Source organism: Procambarus clarkii, chromosome 1 (assembly GCF_040958095.1).
Source record: "Procambarus clarkii isolate CNS0578487 chromosome 1, FALCON_Pclarkii_2.0, whole genome shotgun sequence".
Taxonomy (NCBI): Eukaryota; Metazoa; Arthropoda; class Malacostraca; order Decapoda; family Cambaridae; genus Procambarus; species Procambarus clarkii.
The window spans coordinates 29,707,826-29,730,022 of NC_091150.1; the positions used below are offsets into that span (position 1 = coordinate 29,707,826).

Sequence of the window (22,197 nt, forward strand, 5' to 3'; positions counted from 1 at the left end):
GGCTATACACGCCCGAGAAGGGCCAGGAACATTAACGAGATACTGTGCCAACAAGAAAAGAGCCTTAGAATAACAGTCCTGAACCGAAGGGGGGCCACCACAAACCAAGGAGAAAAAGAGAGCACCCAATCCCACGACCAGGATGGCTCAGGTGGCGCATTGAGCAGGCCAGAGCACCACCATTCCGTGGACTGGGGAATGAACCGAGACAGGCCATCCGCCAGGACATTTGACACCTCCTGAACATGAACCACCAGGAGAGCCAAACCCCGAGAACTCAGCAGACGAGTCACCTGAAGCAACCAGCCCCAAAGAGCCAAAGACAGCATCAAACCCCCTGCGGTTCAGGCAGTGAACCACCGGGGAGCAGTCCAAATGGAGTCGTATCGTTGCTCCGTGAGCGACACGTATCCTCTGAAGCGAATGGCACACTGCCGCAAACTCCCGCACCGTGCTGTGAGCTCGACGGAAGGACGGACCCCACCGACCCTGGCCGGCCTGGTGAGCACTTGTCACATAACCCCAGACGAGAGACGAGGCATCTGTGAACACATTGAGCGAAGGCTTGGAGAGGTGCCATGGCACTAAACCCTGAAAATCTGCAGAGGAAGCCGGCGAAGCAGCAGCCAATGCAAGGCTCCCGGGATCCGAACCCTGGGATCGCAAGAGTGGTGGAAGGAACGACCCCAAGAAAACCAAAACAGCCGCCAAAGCCAGATCCGACCCGACGGGTAGACCAACACGGAGAAGTTCAGGCTCCCGCACCAACCCGTCCTCTTAAAACATTCGTTCTGTCCTCCGACAGAACGAATGTCACGCCCCCAACGAAAAGAAAGGGCAGTCCGCCAACCAGGAAGACTCCGGCACCTAGTAATGCACCCAGAATGGAAACGAGGAGCCATACTCGAAAGAAGAAGGATCCATTACCGAGGCGTAATCCGGGTCTCACAAGAGGTAAGCCAGAAGGGCTTCCCGCACCACCTTTGATGTGATGCAGGAAGCTGAAAACCTCTGGAAGGAGGGAACCGAAGAACCCAAGGGAACCCAGAACCGAACCCAGGGAGGAGTCGCACCCATATCAAACTCGTACAGGGAGGGGGGATAGGAAAACCCCTCCCCGTGTAACAACAAGCCCCGCACCGAGGGTACCAACACACAAGCGAAGTCAAACGGGACCCAAGCCCACCAAGTCAACTCCTCCCTAGCCCTGGGAACCTCCATGTCAGAACCCGGGGCCGAGCAGTCCTCCAAAACCTCTGCCTCTGGAGAAAAAGCAGAGTCTGCCGGAAAAGCCGGGATAAAGGGGGCCGGCTGGCACGGCCCAAGGGCTCCAGCAGGAGGAACAGGCTTGAATGCCTCTGCTGCCCGAGACTCACCACCAGGTAAACCCTGCCCCGACTGCGAAACCCTCAGACATTTGGGAGCCAGGAACAGGGGTGAGGGGGATGGGGGAGAGCAGGATGAACCAGAGCAGGGGAAAGACTAGGGGGAGCAAATGAAACCAAAGTCAAGGAGACTAACACCCCCAAGTCCGGGTTAGGTTATCTTGAGGTTATCTTGAGATGATTTCGGGGCTTTAGTGTCCCTGCGGCCCGGTCCTCGACCAGGCCTCCGCCCCCAGGAAGCAGCACGTGACAGCTGATTAACACCCAGGTACCTATTTTACTGCTAGGTAACAAGGGCATAGGGTGAAAGAAACTCTGCCCATTGTTTCTAGCTGGCGCCCGGGATCGAACCCAGGACCACAAGTCCAGCGTGCTGTCCGCTTTGCCGACCAGCTCCCTCTAGCTCGGGTCCCTCTGGTCCCTATAACTAAAGTGGGGCAGCTGCGAGGCATTCGGAAAGGTATACAACCTTGCGCGTTGCAGCAACCTAAACTGTGCATGCAATGCCGAAGATGCTTGTACCCGAATATCAATCTCATTGGACTGGGTGAACTGGAGTACAAGCAAGGAACACCACTTGCAGGACTCCGGGTCAAAGGTGTCATTGACCCAACAAGCAGCATGGCGGAGGCAAAGACGGTGAATGTTACCCCGAGTCAAGGGGACAGAGCAACCTTCAAACTCGCACAAGGCGAGGTGGGACTCTGAGGTCTCTTCCATTGGATCACTGAGCCCCAACGGGGGTTTCCAGAGCCCTTAGGCTGACTGCTAAGGGAAACCCAGGTGAGGTACTGCTAACCTGTTATCCCAGAGCTGGCAAGCAAACAAACTATAAGCTGAGCCCTGCGATGTGTGCAAGCATGGGGACCTAGTGGAGGGCCACCAAAATCATACAAGTGGTCCTACCGCCACACCAGGCAAAACAAAACGAAAACAAAAGAAAACCCCCGTAAAAGCACAACGTCAGCAGGTGAACAGAACCAGTTGCTATGCGTATATCAGACAACAGCACAGTACCTCGCACCCCAGCCAGCGACAAAATTACCTCCAAACCTAAGGGCAAAAAGGAGTAAAAATCCCCCAGCTGATCCCCAAGGGCAGGGCAATCACCGAGCAGCAACAGAACTATGTGGAGGTAGTTCCCGAACGGCTCAGGCAAGATAACCCTGAAGCTGCAAGGCCAGTACTTACAGGGCACCTAGGGAAGGTGGCCCTAGATGCATGCAGCCCCAGTACTCTTGTGTTACACCTGGCTTGCATGATACCAGTACCAAAACTAAACAACACCGCACTGCAGTACTGCTCAAAGGATTTAGCCAGAGTTGATCAACCGTTCGCCCTCACAACAGCCTGTGAACTAAGGAGAGTTGCTGGCGTGAAGGTCTGGGGCCGACCCCCATCTCCCTCCCGGGAAGGGGGCATTGCGGAGATGGATGCGTGGAGTTTGTGGTGACGTTATATTTGTTTCCTTGGTTTTGATTGGGGAGTTTTGTTGCTAGTTCGGCTTTCAGTTTGCAAATCTTTGATCAGCAGTAATTTGTTTTGGAATTCCTACCTTTCTGGGTGCCTGACTTGGTAGATGGCGGACAAATACTGCTTCCAATTACACGAGGATGTCTTTAGGCCATTGCTCCTCGTGCCTCTCTAGAGGGGGCCAGGTTCTGGCTCTGGTCCCCGGTAGGCCTAGAACTCCTTCGATTGACTGTTGCTACGGTCTAATATATACACATCAGCCCGGTATAGCTCCGGGGAGCCGAAGGGGCTCTCCACAGAAAAACCTAATAGTTACTTTGTCGAACTATGAAAGACCACAAAATACTAAATAGTATCAGTTACAGCCAAAATTATAATATAACTCTTTAATCAATATTTCATGATCTGAGAACAATTTCAAATGTACTGCCATATCCATATATGTACTAAAATGCATCATTATGATCAAATTTCTCACTTTCATGGGGTGGGGGAGGCAGAAGATGACAGGCAAGAAGTATGGATAAATATACAGCAATTTTACACCACTTATTAAACCACTTATTAAACCATATCTTCTACATTACATAGCATCAACGAACCAGCACCACTATACCTCAGCATCACAAAGAACCAGCACCACTATACTCAGCATCACAAAGAACCAGCACCACTATACTCAGCATCACAAAGAACCAGCACCACTATACTCAGCATCACAAAGAACCAGCACCACTATACTCAGTATCACAAAGAACCAGTACCACTATACTCAGCATCACAAAGAACCAGCACCACTATACTCAGCATCACAAAGAACCAGCACCACTATACTCAGCATCACAAAGAACCAGCACCACTATACTCAGCATCACAAAGAACCAGCACCACTATACTCAGCATCACAAAGAACCAGCACCACTATACTCAGCATCACAAAGAACCAGCACCACTATACTCAGCATCACAAAGAACCAGCACCACTATACTCAGCATCACAAAGAATCAGCACCATTACACTTCAGAATTACAAGGAACTTGAGAGAGAACATTTTCTCAAGAAAGGCAAGCCATTTCCAGAGCCATCTATCGAACACTGGAGTTACCAGACACTAGGTACTGATCAGAACTTGTAAATGAAGCGCTTCATCACAAGATATGTGGAACAATTCCCCTCACATACATCACGTCATGTGCAAAATAGTATTTGTGTTAGTAATCAAATAATGTAATTGTTTTCTGACTTTATACCCCTATATCAACATATCATGAACTGATGGAAACAAGTTAGATTCATGCCTACCTTATACATATTAATAGTCTGAGTATTTGCAGATTGTTCTTTGTCTAATCTTTCAGAGAGCTGGGAACAAATCTTCTTGTAGTCAGTGATGATGGCATTATTTCTGTAAGTTTCCATGTCGCCCTTCTCAACTTCCCGCTTTAAGAGTTCCTTCACCTGTTGAAAAGAGCTGCATTATTGACGAAACAGCACACGAATGCCAAGGCAATAAAAGAATCTACTGTATCTTTAATTTGGTATGATATGACATGTGTATGTAATCTAACTCCATCCTATTTACTCTTCAAATTAATTGGTTTGAAGAGTAAATAAATCTAATGCAAGTTTCACTGTTCAAATGTACCAAAACCTGCATTAGAGCATATATTCATTATTACTATTATTATATATTTCTAGAACTACCTGTTATTGGTTCCAAAGATCAACATTCCCATGGACTGGTCTCTGACCAGGACTCCTGGTTGGTGGTCTGGTCAACCAGGCTGTTGGACCCAGATGTTCAAAACCTGACACAAGTATTATATCCTGGATAATCAGTTATTCTTTGGAAGTGTTTCTCAAGTTCTCTCCAACACCACTTCTGGAAAATTTCCACCCACCATGCAAATATTATAATCTAAGAAAAGTATTATTTCTATATCATACAATCAGAATTCCACATCTGTATCGAATCATACATTTGGATCCTATATCCATGACAACACCACAATGGTCATGTCTGCCATTAGGCCTAGGGATGGCCTACGTGACTTTCTTCATGGGCCTTCAAGGATCTGGAAGCTTCCACAATAAGGAGGGTTAACTGAAATTCAATAGGAACACGATTTGGACTTCTGGTCATGTAATTTCAAATCTGTAATAAAGAATCAATCTGTACTACAAGTACTACCAATAATCATTAAATCCTATATACTGTATATATTTATTCTACAATTATAATTCATCTCAAATTAATATTCTAGACGAGAAATAATTAATCAATATTCACTGTCACCCACCCTCACTAAGAGAGAGAAGGATGATGATCGCACCAGGCCTCAGAATCTTTTGTTTACATACATGGTGAATACGTGTGAGGGAGTAAGTAACTTTGAACCAAGATTACCACCACACTAACAATCAAATAATCCCTAAAATAGCTCCCTAGGATACTCAGGGAGGTATTGAACTATAAATCAGAACAAAATACGGATACTGTACATTTATCAAAATACGAGTGTAGAGTGTGTGTGGTTCACCACGTGTGATTGTTTACCACCACCACCACCACAGAATCTTAATCCAAGATAAACGCTACAGCATGTATCCAATCACTGCAGCAATGCTGTTGTATCATCAAAATACTGTGCCTTATTTCATCAATAGATATACTGTATATAGTCTGGCAACTGTCAGATGAGCATCGGTTCTCAATTTTGGAGAAAAATTAACTGTTTGTAATGTAAATTGCCCAATTGCATGCTTTTATGACCTTAAAATGTCCATATAAAATAGTAATCATGATATATATTGTGGGGAAACTCCCCAAATAAAGTGTGCATCTATCTTAGTCTTTATAATCTAATTTGAATATATAAGTAAAAATATATATATATATAATTCATCAGTATAAATTATCAATTTTTATCATCAATTAATCATATTTGCTTGCATTTAATATCTTGCTTGAATCATATAACCAGGTGTTGTTATATTACTAGATATAACCCCAGTTATTGGCTGCAATATTTTTAAAGCTAGGCTAGACTGTGTACAGTGTTCAGAACTTTTTATGCTAGAACAGAACCAGTATTTACAGTCATTGTACTGTGTTTTATCATTTAATCCATTGATTACAATACTATGCTGATTGTGTCTCAATACCAACAGGTACATTGTGTTTCTTCCATTAATATCCTGATGTAATTGAGTAACTGTACCAAAGGTTTACAGCCCACATTCCTTCCTAAGACAGGAGCATTGGCTGGACTTACAACCCAGCTAAGGATTATACATTTTTTAGTAGTGCATGCCCTTTATTTTGCATCCATAAGTTTAATTTCCCTCATATCATATCTATCCCTGGTATTTATCCCACATCATAAGAGGTCAGCCAGTTATGCCCCTTGTGTGTGGAAGTCTTGCCAGACTTCCTCGGCCAATTGCGCCCAAAATATGTCACCTACGATTTATTTTTTATTTTTTTACGTGCTCAGGGAACACAAATTAACATTTTTAGAAGATGAAATAATTTTTTAGAATTTTTTTTTCTTGTGTACAGGGGTGTAAATCTCTTCAGGACCCCTTAACAGCTTAAGAGTTAACCCCCTAATAAACCCCTCAAAAATACAACAAATATTTTACCAACTCGATCTTACATTAACCCCTTGAATCTACATAGACAGGAGACAAGGATTACAAACAGCAACTAGTGGTAAAGTCTACATTCCTGATGAGACAGAACACACACAGGTTCACTGTAATGCACACGTGATCTCTCTAACCACCCAAGAGTTAACGCTTGGGGCACAAACACTGGCTTAAGAGGACACAAACAACTATCCTAAAACTATGGTGGCACAGTAATTAACAGTAAGGTACTTAACTTGGTAAACACAGAATAAGGAGAGAGAAGAGAGGAGGATGAGAAAAGGTAGGAAACAGCCCTCAAGGTCATATGACCTATCAGCCCGAAAACACAGCAGAGAAGAACAAAAAAGCTCTCTAGCTCCCCCATGATCACTGCCTGAAGGATACTCAACTGATCGTACAGTAACAATCCTCACAAGTCTTCCAAGACAACTCATTTGCTTGTTACTTTAATGGTTCTAAGAATAGCTAACATTTATTATATTATATTAATATTCAATTATAATATATATTATATTAATATTCAATTATAATATATTAATATTCAATTATAATATATATTAATATTCAATTAACACAGAGTCTGCCCTCTCTGTGAGCAACAAGGTTATTGACACGTCTGGCAGGGAAGACGGGAACATAAACAAAAGCAGGATACAGATACCTTGAATATAAGTTACTGTTAATTAAATATCTCTCTTACATAACCGAACCTATCAAATAATGTTCTAATATTTACTTAATCAAGAACCCACATATAATTCCTAAGTCAGGGCCTATCACTACCAAAATACTTGACTGACTGATCAGTGCATGAATATAAAAGAACCCAATTTGACCCCTGGTTTCCTGGCAGAGCCAATTAAGAACCCAGAGTTGTAACAGTGGCCCTCACATAAATTCAGGTAAATAATTCAGCATTAAAAAAAACAGACCTTAGGGCATATGAAACAAATTTATTTTACCATAGACTTTTTCATTTTTAATATAATTGCTATAACTTGAGAATATTTTCTGCGTAAGGGGCCTGCTGATGTAGTGTTTTTTAAAATATGAAAAATAGTGAAAATTTTTAAACAAATCTCCCATTATTTGGCATCAATGTTGTGAAAATTTCATCCCAATATGTTAACTCTTAAGCTGCTGAGGGGTCCTGAGGATTTTTACACCCCTATCTTGAGGTTATCTTGAGATGATTTCGGGGCTTTAGTGTCCCCGCGGCCCGGTCCTCGACCAGGCCTCCACCCCCAGGAAGCAGCCCGTGACAGCTGACTAACTCCCAGGTACCTATTTGCTGCTAGGTAACAGGGGCATTCAGGGTGAAAGAAACTTTGCCCATTTGTTTCTGCCTCGTGCGGGAATTGAACCCGCGCCACAGAATTACTTGTCCTACGCGCTATCCACCAGGCTACGAGGCCCCTATGCACAAGAAAAATAATTATAAATTGTTTTTGTTATCTTCAAAACATGTTCATTTGTGTTCCCTGAACATGGGGAAGGGTGGGGGGAGGAGGAATCGTAGGTGACATTTTGGCTGCAATAGGCCGAGGACGTCTGGCAAAATATAGGCATTTACAGAGCAAACGTCAGAGGCGATCAGATCCGCCACAGCTATCAGGCAGGAGTTGCTACAAAGATATTATTACCTAATTATTTCAATGTGTCTGATTGATTTTTTCTTAGTTTTTCTTTTCCAGTAATATTATTCAATAGTGTGTAGTGTGATATAATTATATAATAAACGGATGAATCATTGCTCTACTCAACGGTATGGTGTACATATTAGTGATTCAATTATGTTCATAAAACATAAACAAATAGTTTTACTGTTATTACACTATATACACAGCTTATATATAAGAACCTGCATATTTTGTTCACCATAATGAACAACTAAGTTGGTATGGTGAGTCAAAAAGAAACGAAGAGTGGCCGTTACACCAGCCACTCACCGCCACTCCCTCCCTAAACAATACCTCAAGCCAACATTCTCTTCCCACCATACTGTTTTTTGCTTTTATTCACTACATACAGACGTTATATATAAGTATCTACATGTTTTATTCACCATAGCTGTACAACTATGCTGGTATGATGGGTTCAGGTAATATAAGAGATGTCGCCACACACACACAGCTGGCAGCTGCCTCCCTCACTGGTTCAAAGCCAGATGCACTATTCTCCCCAACAATAATGTTTGTGGTGTTATTACACTATATACACACACATTATATATAAGTATCTATGTGTTATATTCACTATAAATGTACAACTAAGCTGGTATAGTGCCCAAAGAGCATAGTTGCTACCCTCTGCACATCATAACAAGTCATGCAGACAACGCCACCTCCATCAGTCAAATGGCTCCTCCTAACATACTCCTTTTACTGTTATTAGACTAATACACATTTTTTATATATAATTATCTACATTTGTGTTCACCATAGCAAACCACTAAGCTGGTATGGTGAATGCAGACAACAGGTAGCCACAGATTCAGCAGACGACACTACCTCCCTCAGCATTACTCCTCCCACACAGCGCTAATTATCATAACAATTCTGCTACAGTATTATCACAATTCTTAGTCACTTTTATCACAGTCAGGGGACTTCTGCAATAATGTCGTCGCTAAATAATAACAGTTACATATTTATTTTGACATCTTTAGGCAATGCTGTGGTCACAAGCTGAACAGCAGTGCTATTAGCTCATACTGCATGCGCCAGCCATGGTTGCTCACTCAGTACTGTGGCTCTCACACCGGAGAGAGAAACATGGCATCTGTTTACAAGAGCCCTGAGGAAGCTGACCTGAACCCCGTGTAGCCGTGGGCCATTTGAATCATAGCCAGCACCTTACGTTGTATATGTATGCCATGCACACTGCGGGACATGTTACTCTGGTCTCACATACATACATACATACATACATACCTACATATATATATATATATATATATGCCATACACAGTTTAAGGGTTAAGAAATGGATTTTTTTTATGATTTTTTTTTTAATAAATGCATTCGTGACGGGTGGCGAGTCAGGGAGGATCAGGTATCCTCCAAAGGATACCTGATCAACCAGGCTGTGACTCATACGTCAGGCTGCGAGCAGCAGCATCCAACAGCCTGGTTGATCAGTCCAGCAACCAGGAGGCCTGGTCGACGACCAGGCCGCGGGGACGCTAAGCCTCGGAAGCACCTCAAGGTAACCTCAAGGTAAGGTAACGGGCGTGCTTGCCACCTTTTTACTGGCAATCAGGGATAAAGAGATGCAAGCACCTGTCCAATGCACAAAAAAAATAGTAGGTCGCAGAGTGGATATGCAGCTGGTCCCCCCTGGGGGGCCAGATTTAACACCTAATAATGAGTTAGTATGTTATTATGCTGTATTTTATTATATATCATATAAATTCATTGACCAATGACAATATTTCTTATGTCCCTTTGTACAAAAAGCTGACAGCCATTTCTTTTTTTTGTCTCCTTTGTTTCTATGCAGATTTTGTTGTGACTTCTTCATCTTAGAGAATGCATATCCGGCACTAAGCATGTGAAGTTGGAACAAAATTGGTCAACATGTTAATCAGCCACAGATGGCAGAAGTTGTGACTTTTATTTTTTTGGGCCGATTTATTTACAGATTTCAAACTCTGTTCTCTTTGTCTTTTTATATTGTATTGATGAATTGTATTGATGAATTGTATTGATAACAGGACCAGATGAGGGCCTTATCACTTATACATGGGGCAATAAAGTTACTGCAATAAATATGTTTGTTATCCCTAACCTATCCCTATACTGTATTTGTTTTTTGGGGGGTTATTTTTCTTGCCTTCATTTCAACACATACTGACCTTCAACTTTCACATATTCAAGTACGAATGCCAAGTAATATTAATTATAACATACAAGAAAATTAATTAATTAAAACTAGCATATTTATTATTTATAACTTCAACTTCAATTATTTTTAAAACTGGAATTTCAACTGAGACAGCTTTAAAAAATCAGTTTCTGACCAGTTCTCACCATTTTTACATATTATGTGCAAAGTTCTTAGTTCTAAGGTTTCCTCGCTGTCATTTAGTCATAAAGCCATAACGTTTGTAGTTATAAATTTTTTGCGTCTAAATTTTGCACATACAGTATTTGGATGACTACATTAAAAAAATGTTTTACAGTAAACTATACTCTCAAACAATATTTTTCAGTGAGGACCCTGAATGTTACATGCCATTCTGAGACCATAATGAATGAAAAACTATTGGTGACATTTTAATCTTTTTAAAGCTAATTTAAAATTATGAAATTTGTGTTTTTTCTATTTTTTTTTTGTTTAACTTTTTTTTCTGTTCATGGTATGATGTTGATCCATTAAGAAACGTTGGAGCATTTACCTTGAAGATATTATTAAAAAAATGAGTGTGTTTGAGGAAGTTTCGGTGCACCGTCACCAGGCCCCTTAAGCCAAACTCTATTGCCAGTTTACAAGTAGATTATTAATGGAACCATAATATGCCTTCAGGCTCACACAAATATCTAGATAATTATTCATGTGGTGAGAGAGGAAGGTTGGTGTTTCGATGTAATCACTTTACCCTGAGGACGGGCTGCATTATGAATAATAAATACTAGTCAAGAGCTTTGTTAAACCCACCTGATTGGCTTCCAGAAGAAGGCGTTTCTTCTCATCCTCAGCGTCATTCAATATAGCATTCAGATTTATTACTTCTTTGTTGAGACTATCACACTTATCTTCAAGCTGAAAATTACATGTAGAATGAATAATACAGATATCAAATTAACAATTTAAATTTGCATTCACTTTTCCTTATGTTTATATATTATGAAGAACATATGAAAGAATACCTGGAGCATACCTTAAGGGGGCATTTTATGAAAATATGCAATAAATGAAAACTGGTTCGATTTCAATCAAACTTTTTTGGCTAGTTGTACATGAAATTGTGTTCAACTGGTCCAAGTCTCAGCATCGTAGCATAAATAGGAAGGGAGAAAAAACCAGAGTTGAATGTAATGAAACGCCATTTTCTGGGTGAAACCCGGAGGCTCCCCGGAGCTTATCCAGGCTGATATGCTAATGTCAGACTTTGGCATCAGTCATGTATATGGAGTTCTGTGGGCCTACCGGGGACCACGAACCAGAACCTGGCCCCCTCAGAAAGGCATGGGGAGCAATGGCCTATAGAAACTCCCGTATGGTTGGAAGCATTCTATGTCTGCCATCGACCAGGTCAGGCACCCAGAAAGGTAAGCGTCCCAAAACAAACCCTTATTCTGGTAAAAATTGCTACTCATCACACCACACGCTGCTCATTTGTGCCAAACCCTCCACCCCCACTGGGAGGGGGAGAGAGGTCCCAGCCCACCGAGCCGGCAGCCGGACCCTCAGTTTGGAAGCTGAAAAACGGAAATAAAACCCGCCGACCTAGGGGGAGAGAGAGGGTGTCAGGGAGCCTCCAGGGCCTTACCAAGAAAATGGCGTTTCATTACATTTAATGCTGGTTTTCTGTGGGGAAGCCCCGTTGGCTCCCTGGAGCTAACTATCCGAAGACAAATAATAAAGGGACTTACTCTGGAGGCAACAGCACCACACAACACATACCGAAAACAAGACAACTGGCTGCAACCGCCAACCCAAGGCGACAAGACTGATGAGGGCCCGGCACATTAAAAAGATATCGGGCAGCCAGGACCCTGTTTGATCTTCAAAACCCTCATGCCCAAATATCCGCCCAAGACATATTACTAAACACAGCAGCCAAAGCTGCAAACTTACGAACATCATGGGCGCGAGGGGTAAGCTGCAGGCTGGCTAGAGAACAAGAGAAACCGGGTTAACCCAAAGCGTGTGTCCGGACACAGAAGCCGAGGTGCACAGGTAACAGAGTAAAGACGCAACCAGACACAAAACATGATGCCCCCCCCCCCCCGGCCTGACCAACCAAGCATCAATGACCCATGGACCCCTCCGGAAGCCCGCTCTCGTTCTTCGCCAGAAAAGGAGGAGATGGCTGCAAATAAACAAAGCATGCACCCAGACCAAAAGAGTAAAAGCCTCTGCACCAGAGGAGAGCATGAAGCTCCCAGACCCGACCCCCAGAAGCCAAAGCCAACAAGAGCAAAGCTGCCAGGAAACAGTCGTGAACCAAAGGGGCCACCACAAACCGAGGGGAAGAAAGAAAGATGAGCGCCCGGTCTAAAGACCAGGATGACTCAGGCAGTGCATGAGAAGGCCAAAGGTGGAAAAAGGCAAGAGAAAGCTTGCGAAACGAAGCCGAAGTGACAACCACCCCGATCGCAAGCTGGAGCGACTCCGCCAGCGCTGCACAATACGAAGTGACAGTATTCGGCATAAGATGCCTGTTCTGAAAGAGCCAAGAAAGAAAAGTCAACACAATACTATCCGAGACTGAAGACAACCTACGCAGGGAAAGGAAGTGGCAAAAAGACTGCGAAGATACTTTATACTGCCGCCGAGAAGAAGACTGCAATTGGGACATCATTAGAGAAGCCACCTGGTCATCATACAGATGGTGAAGCACCCACATCAGAAACTCCAGACACGAAGTGCGGAAGAATAAAGCGAACCAGCAAGGTACCTCACCGGTCCGATCTGCTGAAAGAGTCGGAGTCACGGAAAAAGCACCGGGTTCGAATACTGAGCAAGCAGCGTTTGAAACCAAGACTGGGCCGGCCACCATGGGGCCAGAAGGAGAACCCTCCCGATAGAACTCAAACTGAGCCATAACCCAAAGCAACTATTGAACTGGGGGGGAGGGGAGAGGAACAGGTAATCCCATTTCGTCTAGTCGTGCCAAAAAGCGTCTACCGCGAACCCAAACCAGGAACCCAAATCCGGCAAGCTGGAAAAGAACTAAAATCCAAACACCTGGGAGATGCAGACGGGCCACCAAGACCCGAGTAAGATGTGGAAAACACTAGGTGCCAGATTTAGCCAAAAAAGGAAGGCAACAAAAGTGGTAAGCTGACGCCCCACCACGAAACCTAACCAGTCCCAGTCCCTGAATAGGGACGTGCCAATATGCATCCCAGAGGTCCAGAGACACCATCCAAGTACTCGACTCCAAGAGAAACCGGATCTGGGACAGAGTGGTCATCCGAAAGGAGGGGCAAGGAATCAGGGGTTCAGATGGGACAAGTACAGAATGAACTGCAGATTCGCACAGTCCCAATTCGGCATTGGAAACAGGCAGGAAACCCACCTAAGGGACGAGGTCATTTCAACCACACCCAAGCGCACCCACTTTAGGATGACCCAATGAAGCGAAGGGGAAAGAAACCTGCCCTGCCAGCCCTGAACCACCAGAGGGGAAGGAGTGACCCAATGCCACTGCTGGCAGGAAGATACAACCTGAAACATCCACGAATTGTGGGACCAAGTGCAGGCAAACAGAGCCAGCCACCGCCCCCTCCCCTGTCCTCAATGCCCTCCACCTATAAAGAAAAGGCAGAGTCCAAGGGAAAAGCATCCAAGAAAGGGATCTGCTGGAAGGACCCAGGAGCCTCGGCGGGAGGAACTGGCTCGAATGCCTCTGTCCCCACCTCGAATGGAGCAACCCCCGAGCCTAATCCCAAGCTAAACCTTGCTTCGACCCTGAAACCCTCAGATGTTTGGGAGCCGGAAGCAGGGAGGGGGGGGGGGGAATGGTGAACCACACCAACAAGGGGAGGACGAAGGGGCGTGGACGTAACGAAGGTCGAAGTGACCAATGCCCCCAAGTCCGAGTCCCTATAACCCAGGAAATTGGAGCAGGCAACCATGGTTGTGCATTGCAGCAACCAAAACCTAGCATGCAACACGCAAGCCACTTGACCCCTAACCTCAGCCGTAGCAGTATGTTTAAATTAGAGTATGAGTAGAGAACAAGTCTCACAAGACTCCGAGTCGAAGGTGTCATCCTCAATACCTTAGCCCTGTAGAGACATGCAGTCACTACCCTTATAGGAATAGTGTCTCGAAGAACCCAGAGAAGAGACCTCTGAACCCCAAGAGGTGTACTCACAGAGCACTTAGGGAATGGAGCCCTAAGTGCATGCAGCCCTTGGTACAAAACTCCTGGCCACTGTCAACACTCAGAAGGAGCTTGTTTTTCTTTGGGGTCATTTTTTGCATCTGTTCGGTCTCAGGATGCAATATTTCTACCAGGTGGGGTCCGTTTTGAAGCGCCTACCTAACTGGGTGCTCAACCCTGGTCGATGGCAGATATGAATACTTTCTTAAATGTGAGTTTCACAGGCCATTGCTCCCTTCACCTCTCTGAGGGGACCAAGTTCTGGCTAGTTGTCCCCGGTAGGCATGACAACTCCATATGACTGAAGCCCTGTACTAATGTTAGCTAATATTAGTCCAATAGCTCCAGGGAGACGACAGGGCTTCCCCACAGAAATGAGATTGCAGCCTCCAAAATGTAAAAAAAGGGCTCCCAAAAATAAAGGAAACAACCAAACCTTCATGAAACTAGCCCCACACCCCCAACAAGGGGGAGGGGGGCTAGTTTCATGCCCCAATGAGGCACTTCCCTCATTGGGACATTCCCATTGCCCTTCCTCAATGAGGGCTTCCCCCTCATTGGGGGAAAGGGGTAAGCGGGGAGGCTGGGCCAACTGGCTTCAGTTCTTTTCTGATGTGCTTCTCTGGCAGTCAAGTGTTGCTGATCTGTCCCATTTTTGGGTGGATTTCTTGCCTTTTCGGCAGTTTTACACAGGAGTGTGTGAGCCTGGAGTTTAAGTGTACTAGGGCTGCATGTGCTCAAGGGGCATATGCAGCCCCTTGAGTTTCTTCAGTTTCAGGCACTTCCGTTTCCTGTGCACTCTAAGTACTGCCCTGGCTGTTCTGGGAACACTCCCATTAGGGGGTTTCCTCATTTGGGGTGGTCCTCGCCCTTACAATATGCCAGGGGTCTTGCACTTTGTCTTATCAGGGGTTAGGAGTGTTTTTATGGCTAGTCTGGCATACTGCAGTTTGCACAGCCTAAACTTTACTAAGTTCCATTTGGGTGCACTGATGTTTCTCTCAGGCTGCTCATTCACAGCAGTTTAGTGTTGGGAGTTTTATATTATGTGTATTTTTTGGTTTGCCTTGTGTAGCTTTTTGCTTATTTTGGCTCGAGAGTTCTGCCTTTCGTCTTATAAGGTGTGCCTAGGGTGTGCGTGGTGGAACCCCTTTGCTGCCCGCTTGAATTTTCCTAAGGCTTTGGGTTGTCTGGTTGCCAGTGAGTGCGTTGAGTCAGGCAGTGAGTGAGTTGCTTTGCCGGTTATCAGTGTTGCACCACTCCACGTTGTGTGCCCAGTGGATTGCCCTGGATCTGCCCTGTTTGGGTTTTAGGGTCTTGGTATTAGAGGTGTTGGTTGACTAGACCTTGGTTCTGTCTGCATCTCCTCTTCCTTCCCTGTTGGGCATGGTTCACCCTTCTCCACCCTCCCTTCCCTGCATCTGGCTCCGAAGCATCTGAGGGTTTCGGACTCGGGGCAGGGTTTAGCTCAGGATGTTGCTTGGGCAACTTCGGGGGTTGCCCATTCCGATTCAGGCATGGAGGTAGTTGAGCAGCTCTTTCCCACAGAAGCTTCAGAGTCCTCCCAGCCGACTCCCTCGTTTGAAGATTTTTTCTTGGGCTCCGTCTTCTCTTCACAGAATGTTGGGCGTGGATGAAGGCTCTGCCCTAGAGCCCTTGCCTGTGGTTCCCGGGGCCTTGGGGGGAGTCTGATTAGAGCTCTTGAGCTTCGTTTGACCTTCCGTGGGCCCTTGTGCCCTCTCTGCAGGGTCTTTTGTTGCAGGGCAGGGAATTTTCTTATCCTTCTTTACTGTATGAATTTGAGTTAGGCAGGGCTCCACCCAGGGTTTGTTTCTGGGTGCCTATAGGCGCCTTGGGTTCGTCCTTGGACCACCAAAAGCTCATGTTTTGTACCTTTAATTTTATTGAGTCAGAAAAATAAAGCAAAATCAAACAAACATTCCTAGATCTAGTATAGCATATATAAGTACAGTGGAACGTCGGCTTACGAATTCCCCTATTTATGAATTGTTTGGGTTACGAGCTCAATTTCTTCATAAAATTCGACTAGGTTTACGAGCTTTGCCTAAAGTTTGTTGATCTTCTTGAGGTTATCTTGAGATGATTTCAGGGCTTAGCGTCCCCGCGGCACAGTCCTCGACCAGGCCTCCTTTATGTTACACACACCCAGGAAGCAGCCCGTAGCATGTCTAACTCCCAGGTACCTATTTACTGCTAGGTAACACGGGCATCAGGGTGAAAGAAACATTTTGCCTATTTGTCTCCGCCCCCACCGGGGATTGAACCCGGAACCTCAGGACTACGAATCCGAAGCGCTGTCCACCCAGCTGTCAGGCGCCCACATATTGATACACATATGGGTTGACCGAACACGTGGTTCCTGGTGGAACGGGCGACCGCACCTCAGTTTAACAGTGCCTCCCGTGTAGTGACAATCGTGCTTGAAATCTTTGTAAAGAATTTCATTGTTTTTCAGCTTATTTTGTTTCTAAACATAAAAGTAATTATTATATACAATGCCATGGCTCCCAAGAAAGTCAGTGGTAAGGTTCAACCTATGAAAACACATGTGAGGATGACCATAGAAGAAAAACAAGTCTCTAAGGAAAGGTTCTTAGTGAGACAAATAAGCAGTGAGCCACAACCAGGTCCTAGTGGTATGCAGGCAAAACGTAAGAGAGAGAGTACCCTAGAGAAGTCATCACTGCCTAATGTTATAATGGAAGGGGACACCCCTTCCAAACACTAACACCTATCCTCATTCCCCCCCATCTCACTGTCTTACATACACCAACAAGAGTCATCAATAAAGGTAAGCTATAACTTGTACATACTATAGTACAAAAGAATTGTGTTTATTATGTATGAAATGTATTCATAAGTTAATATTTTTGGGATTGTGGAATGGATTAATTCAATTTACATTATTTCTCATGAGAAAATTCGTTTCGGGTTACGAGCTGTCTCTAGGAATGGATGAAATTCGTAGACGAAGTATAGTACCACTGTACTATATTATGCCTAGGATAGCATGTATTAGAAGGATTTATATTTATGCTTTAGTTAGGAAATTTCACATTTGGGCTAATTCAGTAATATAAAACACACACACAGTGGTGGTCCATCACTACAAATTGGTACTTTTAACCAAACAGTTGCTGTAACAGAGTCCTTGGAGTGCCAGTGGCACTCCAAGTCACAAAAAAAAACTTACCTTATCCATGCTGTGTCTCATATTTATCTTGCTGGTAACAAGTTCGTGAGCCAGGTCATCATTTTCACGTTCAAGGCGCATGTTGTCATCTAGCAACCGACGATTTTCACGTTCCAGGCGTATGACAGGATCCTCCTGCATGGCCTCATGTTCTGCAAGTAAAGTTTTCATTACAGCAATGTTTTGTACACATTCCCCCATACACAAGCACTGTCAGGCTGTAACGGTCAAATGTAAGCAGGCTTCCCTTTCCTCCCTTACTTTCTCCCTTCCTTTCCTCCTCTCCATCTCCCTCTCAAGGCCTGGGTGTCGCCTCCCATAGGATCATTAATCTTGAGTCAAGGGTGCCTTGTGGTTGGGGGGGTCACTTCTCAACAGGCCTAGTAAGTCTCCTTCCCTCTCTCCCCTCTCCATTCTCTCTCTCTCTCTCTCCCTCTCCTCCATCTCCTTCCCTTATCCATCCCCTGGAAAGCAAAGCAATCCATCATGTTCGGGTACCATAACATTGGTTCTTAAGTTACCGCCATGAACGAGAGGACAAGGTGGCATGTTTCAAATGTCTGGGGTATGTCAGGTTTTCCAGTTCATGAGAAACTCCTGCCATCGGGCAGGCTGAAATACTCCCATTGGTCTAGGATGGGTGCCTTGTGCGCCATTGGCTGGGGGCAGTGGGGCCAGGACCCTGGTTTGAAGGGAGTGGATGTCGGCCTAGGGGCAGTGTTTTCCAGGTCCAGGGCCTGGCATGCCATTGGCCAACTGCCAGGGCACTGAGGATAAGTAAAAATGATTGGAGTTTCCTAGTCAAGTCTCAAATTAGTGGGTGGACCCATAGGTTTCCTTGCAGGAGTAAGGAAACATTAGTGTTAGTGTGACTTGGGAAGTTCTGGGGCAGAGGTCAACACCACACTTTGGGAGAGCCACACCATCTTGGCTAGTACATTGCAGGAACGGTAAAGTGCTCTGTAGAGTTAGGTTCAATTGGTAGGGTTCACTCTCAGTGCCTCAAAGGATTAGGAATTATTAGACTAGGATGTATTTAAGTGCCATTTTGATTTAATAAAAGTCATATAGTGTTCGAATGTATATTTCATATTTCCCTTTAATTTTTGCCCGAGTCATTGTCTCCCGACTGATGGTGTAAATCCCATGATCCTCCTAGTTCCCATTTGTTATTAAATATTTCCCCTTGTCTTGAGTAAGCATTATAAAGGCATTCCATCCATCCTTTCCCAATAATAAAATAACAAGCTCCAGCTAAGTATATGTTTTTAATTGACCCCTCCTGGGTCAATTAGCTCATTCCTCTTTAATTAGGAGAAGTGGTGGCAGTGCTGATTATTAACCTTTAGACCGTGCATATTACCGCTCATACTGGGGGCCCGATAGCGAAAAAAATTGAAATATGTAAAAATAACTTAAAAATGTTAATCTCCAACTTAATGACTTCAGTGTCGTGAAACTTTCATCAAAATATTTTTAAAATTTGATTTTAGACAAATTAAAAAAAAATAAGAACATTTTGTTGATAAGGAGAACAGCTACTAATAACTGGAACTGAAGGATTATGCAGTAATAAAGAGATGCAAGCACCTATCTGGTGTCTTTATATCATTGCTGAGTAATACATAATAACACAAATAATAATGAATAACTATGTTAATATGCTCTATTTTATTATATATCATATAAATACATTGTCCAATGTTAATATATGTTACTTTCATCAATGTCCCAAAAATATTTCTTTTAGGGGAAATTTTTTTTTTTAAGATTTTAGTTTTTTTCTCCTTTGTTTAATATCTGATTTTGTTGTAACCTTTACATCCTGGAGAATGCTTATGTTTCCCTAACTATGTGAAGATAGAATGAAATTGGTCAACAAATAAATCAGTTACAACTCGCCAAACTTGGTAATTTTAATTTTTTGGGTCTAATTTTTTATCCGATTTCAAACTATTTTCTTTGTCTCTTTAGGTTGTTTTGATGATTAGGGACCATATTAGGGCTTTTTCACTTATATAAAGTATACCCTAAATATATCCCCTAAATCATTGTAATTATTATAATTATCCCTATATATTTTTTTTAGGGTTATTTTTTCTTGACTTCATTTCAACACATATTGACCTACAACTTTCACATATTTGAGTATGAATGCCAAGCAATGTTTATTAAAACATGCAATTAAATTAACAAATTAAAACTACCTTTATTCATTGTTCATATCTTCAACTTCAATTATCTCTGAAACTAGAGTTTCAAATTTGAGTGGCTTCTAAAATTCCAGTTTTTGACCGATTTTCACTATTTTGACATATTGTGTGCTCAGCTGTCTGTTCTACAATCCCTTCAGAATGGATTTTTCATAAACTTTATACATTTGGAAATATAATTTTTTTTTTTGGTCTAAATTTGCCGCATATTTCAAATGCCCTATTGACGATTTTTTTTACAGTAAACTGTACTGAAAACCTATACTGTATTCCAATTTGATGAAAATGAAGATCATATGCTATTCTGAGAGAATAATAACATTAAATGAACAATTCGTGATAGTTCACATTTTTTATTCCCTAATTGAAAATTTGAAGTTTTCAATATTCAATTTTAAAATTAATATTGATTCTCTTTGTTTTTCAAGTTACGCTGTGAATATTTAGACAAAGTTGGAGCATTTGCCTAATTGATTATGCAAAAAAAATTGGAAGGTTTTTGTGCAAGTTTTAAAAACTTATGTTAAATTATTTAATGTCAAATCATATATGTATGTATTTGGCGGTCTATGGGTTAAGTGAACGGCAAAAGTGATGTTCCTTTGGTAAGTTTACACGTGGTAGAAGTGGTGGACAAAACTGGTGTTAAAATGCCTATATGTAAGTAATTGACAAAATTCTAGTTTATTGCCTACAAATATAAGCTAAGAGGCATCAAAAACTTTCTGAATAAGCTTTCAAGAAAATAATAACAAATTGTAATTGACCTACTGACATACAAACACAACTGTCATTTACACACACTGGTATGGGTTAGCAAGTTGAATATTTTGATCCAAGAGTATCACCATGTAAATATATAGAGCAATTTTAACTAAGAAAATTGTTTAGCAATATATAGTACAATTAAACTTCCTAAAATCTAATCATGTTAAGATGCAAACTCTAAGGTAAGTAAACTACAGTACAATTAAACACTAAAATCACTAATGACAAGCCCAATATTTTGGCTTCAGTATTTAGGTATTCAAAAAACCAGCGCTGAATGTAATGAAACGCCATTTTCTGGGTGAGTCCCGGAGACTTCCCAGAGCTATCCCAGGCTGATATCCTAATGTCAGACTTTGGCATCAGTCATATGTATGGAGTTCTTAGGGCCTACCGGGAACCACAGCCAGAACCTGGCTCCCTCAGAGAGGCAAGGGGAGCAATGGCCTATAGAAACCCCCGTGTGGTTGGAAACATTCTATGACTGCCATCGACCGGATCAGGCACCCAGAAAGGTAAGCGCCTCAAAACAAACCCCCTATTCTGGTTAGAATTGCTACCAAAAAACCAAACTAGTGGATAGAACTCCCAAACAGAAAACAAGCAAACTAGTGTGACGTTACACGTCGCTGCGCCGCTGTCTGCGCAGCTCCCCCCTCCCCGGGAGGGGGATGGGGAAGCCCTAGACCCTTTATGCCGGCTACCCACGCCTCAGTTCTGAGGCTGGATGTCAAAAAAAAAAAAAAAAAAAAAAAACAACCGGAGGTCGGGAGGGATGCTAGGGAGCCTCTGGGACTCGCCCAGAAAATGGCGTTTCATTACATTCAACACTGTTTTTCTGAGGGGGAGCCCCATCGGCTCCCTGGAGCTAACTACCCACAGACGGAAAAAGAGGGACTTACCCCGTAGGCGGTCGTCGCTCACTCTTCAACTGGAAGTCGAGACAACTGGCTGCAACCGCCAACCCAAAGCAACACAGGCCTGATGGGGCCCAGGGACATTCACGAGGTAACGAGCAGCCAGGACCCTGTTCGACTGCCAAAAACCCCGTGCCCGAATATCAGACCAAGACATGTTCCCAAAGACGGCAGCAAGAGCCGCAAACTTTCGGACGTCATGGGCACAGGGATAGACCGCAGGCTGGCTGGATCTGATAACCCTATGGACGACCTGGTAGACCCGAACAAGCGAACAGGGAAGAAGGGAAACCGGATCAATCCAAAGTGCATCCCCGGACACAGAAGTCGTGGCGCGCAAATAACGGCGAAGCACCGCAACAGGACACAAAGCATGATGCACCCCTGGCCGTACCAACCAAGCATCAACCACCCACGGACCCCTCCGGAACGCAGCAGTCTCATTCTTCGCCAGAAAAGGAGACGGCTGCAGGCGAACAAAACAATCGCCACGACCGAAAGAGCAGAAACCCC

The 22,197-nt window shown here is 43.7% G+C and overlaps 1 protein-coding gene across 1 annotated transcript in view; it reads right to left on the reverse strand.

Moving 5' to 3' along the window:
• LOC123748888 (rab GTPase-activating protein 1) overlaps positions 1-22,197 on the reverse strand; it is a 172,783-nt gene that overhangs the window by 1,723 nt on the left and 148,863 nt on the right. Inside the window, 3 exon segments of the mRNA XM_045731242.2 lie at positions 4,162-4,317; positions 11,173-11,277; positions 17,787-17,938. Of these exon segments, the coding sequence (XP_045587198.2) occupies positions 4,162-4,317; positions 11,173-11,277; positions 17,787-17,938 (413 nt within the window).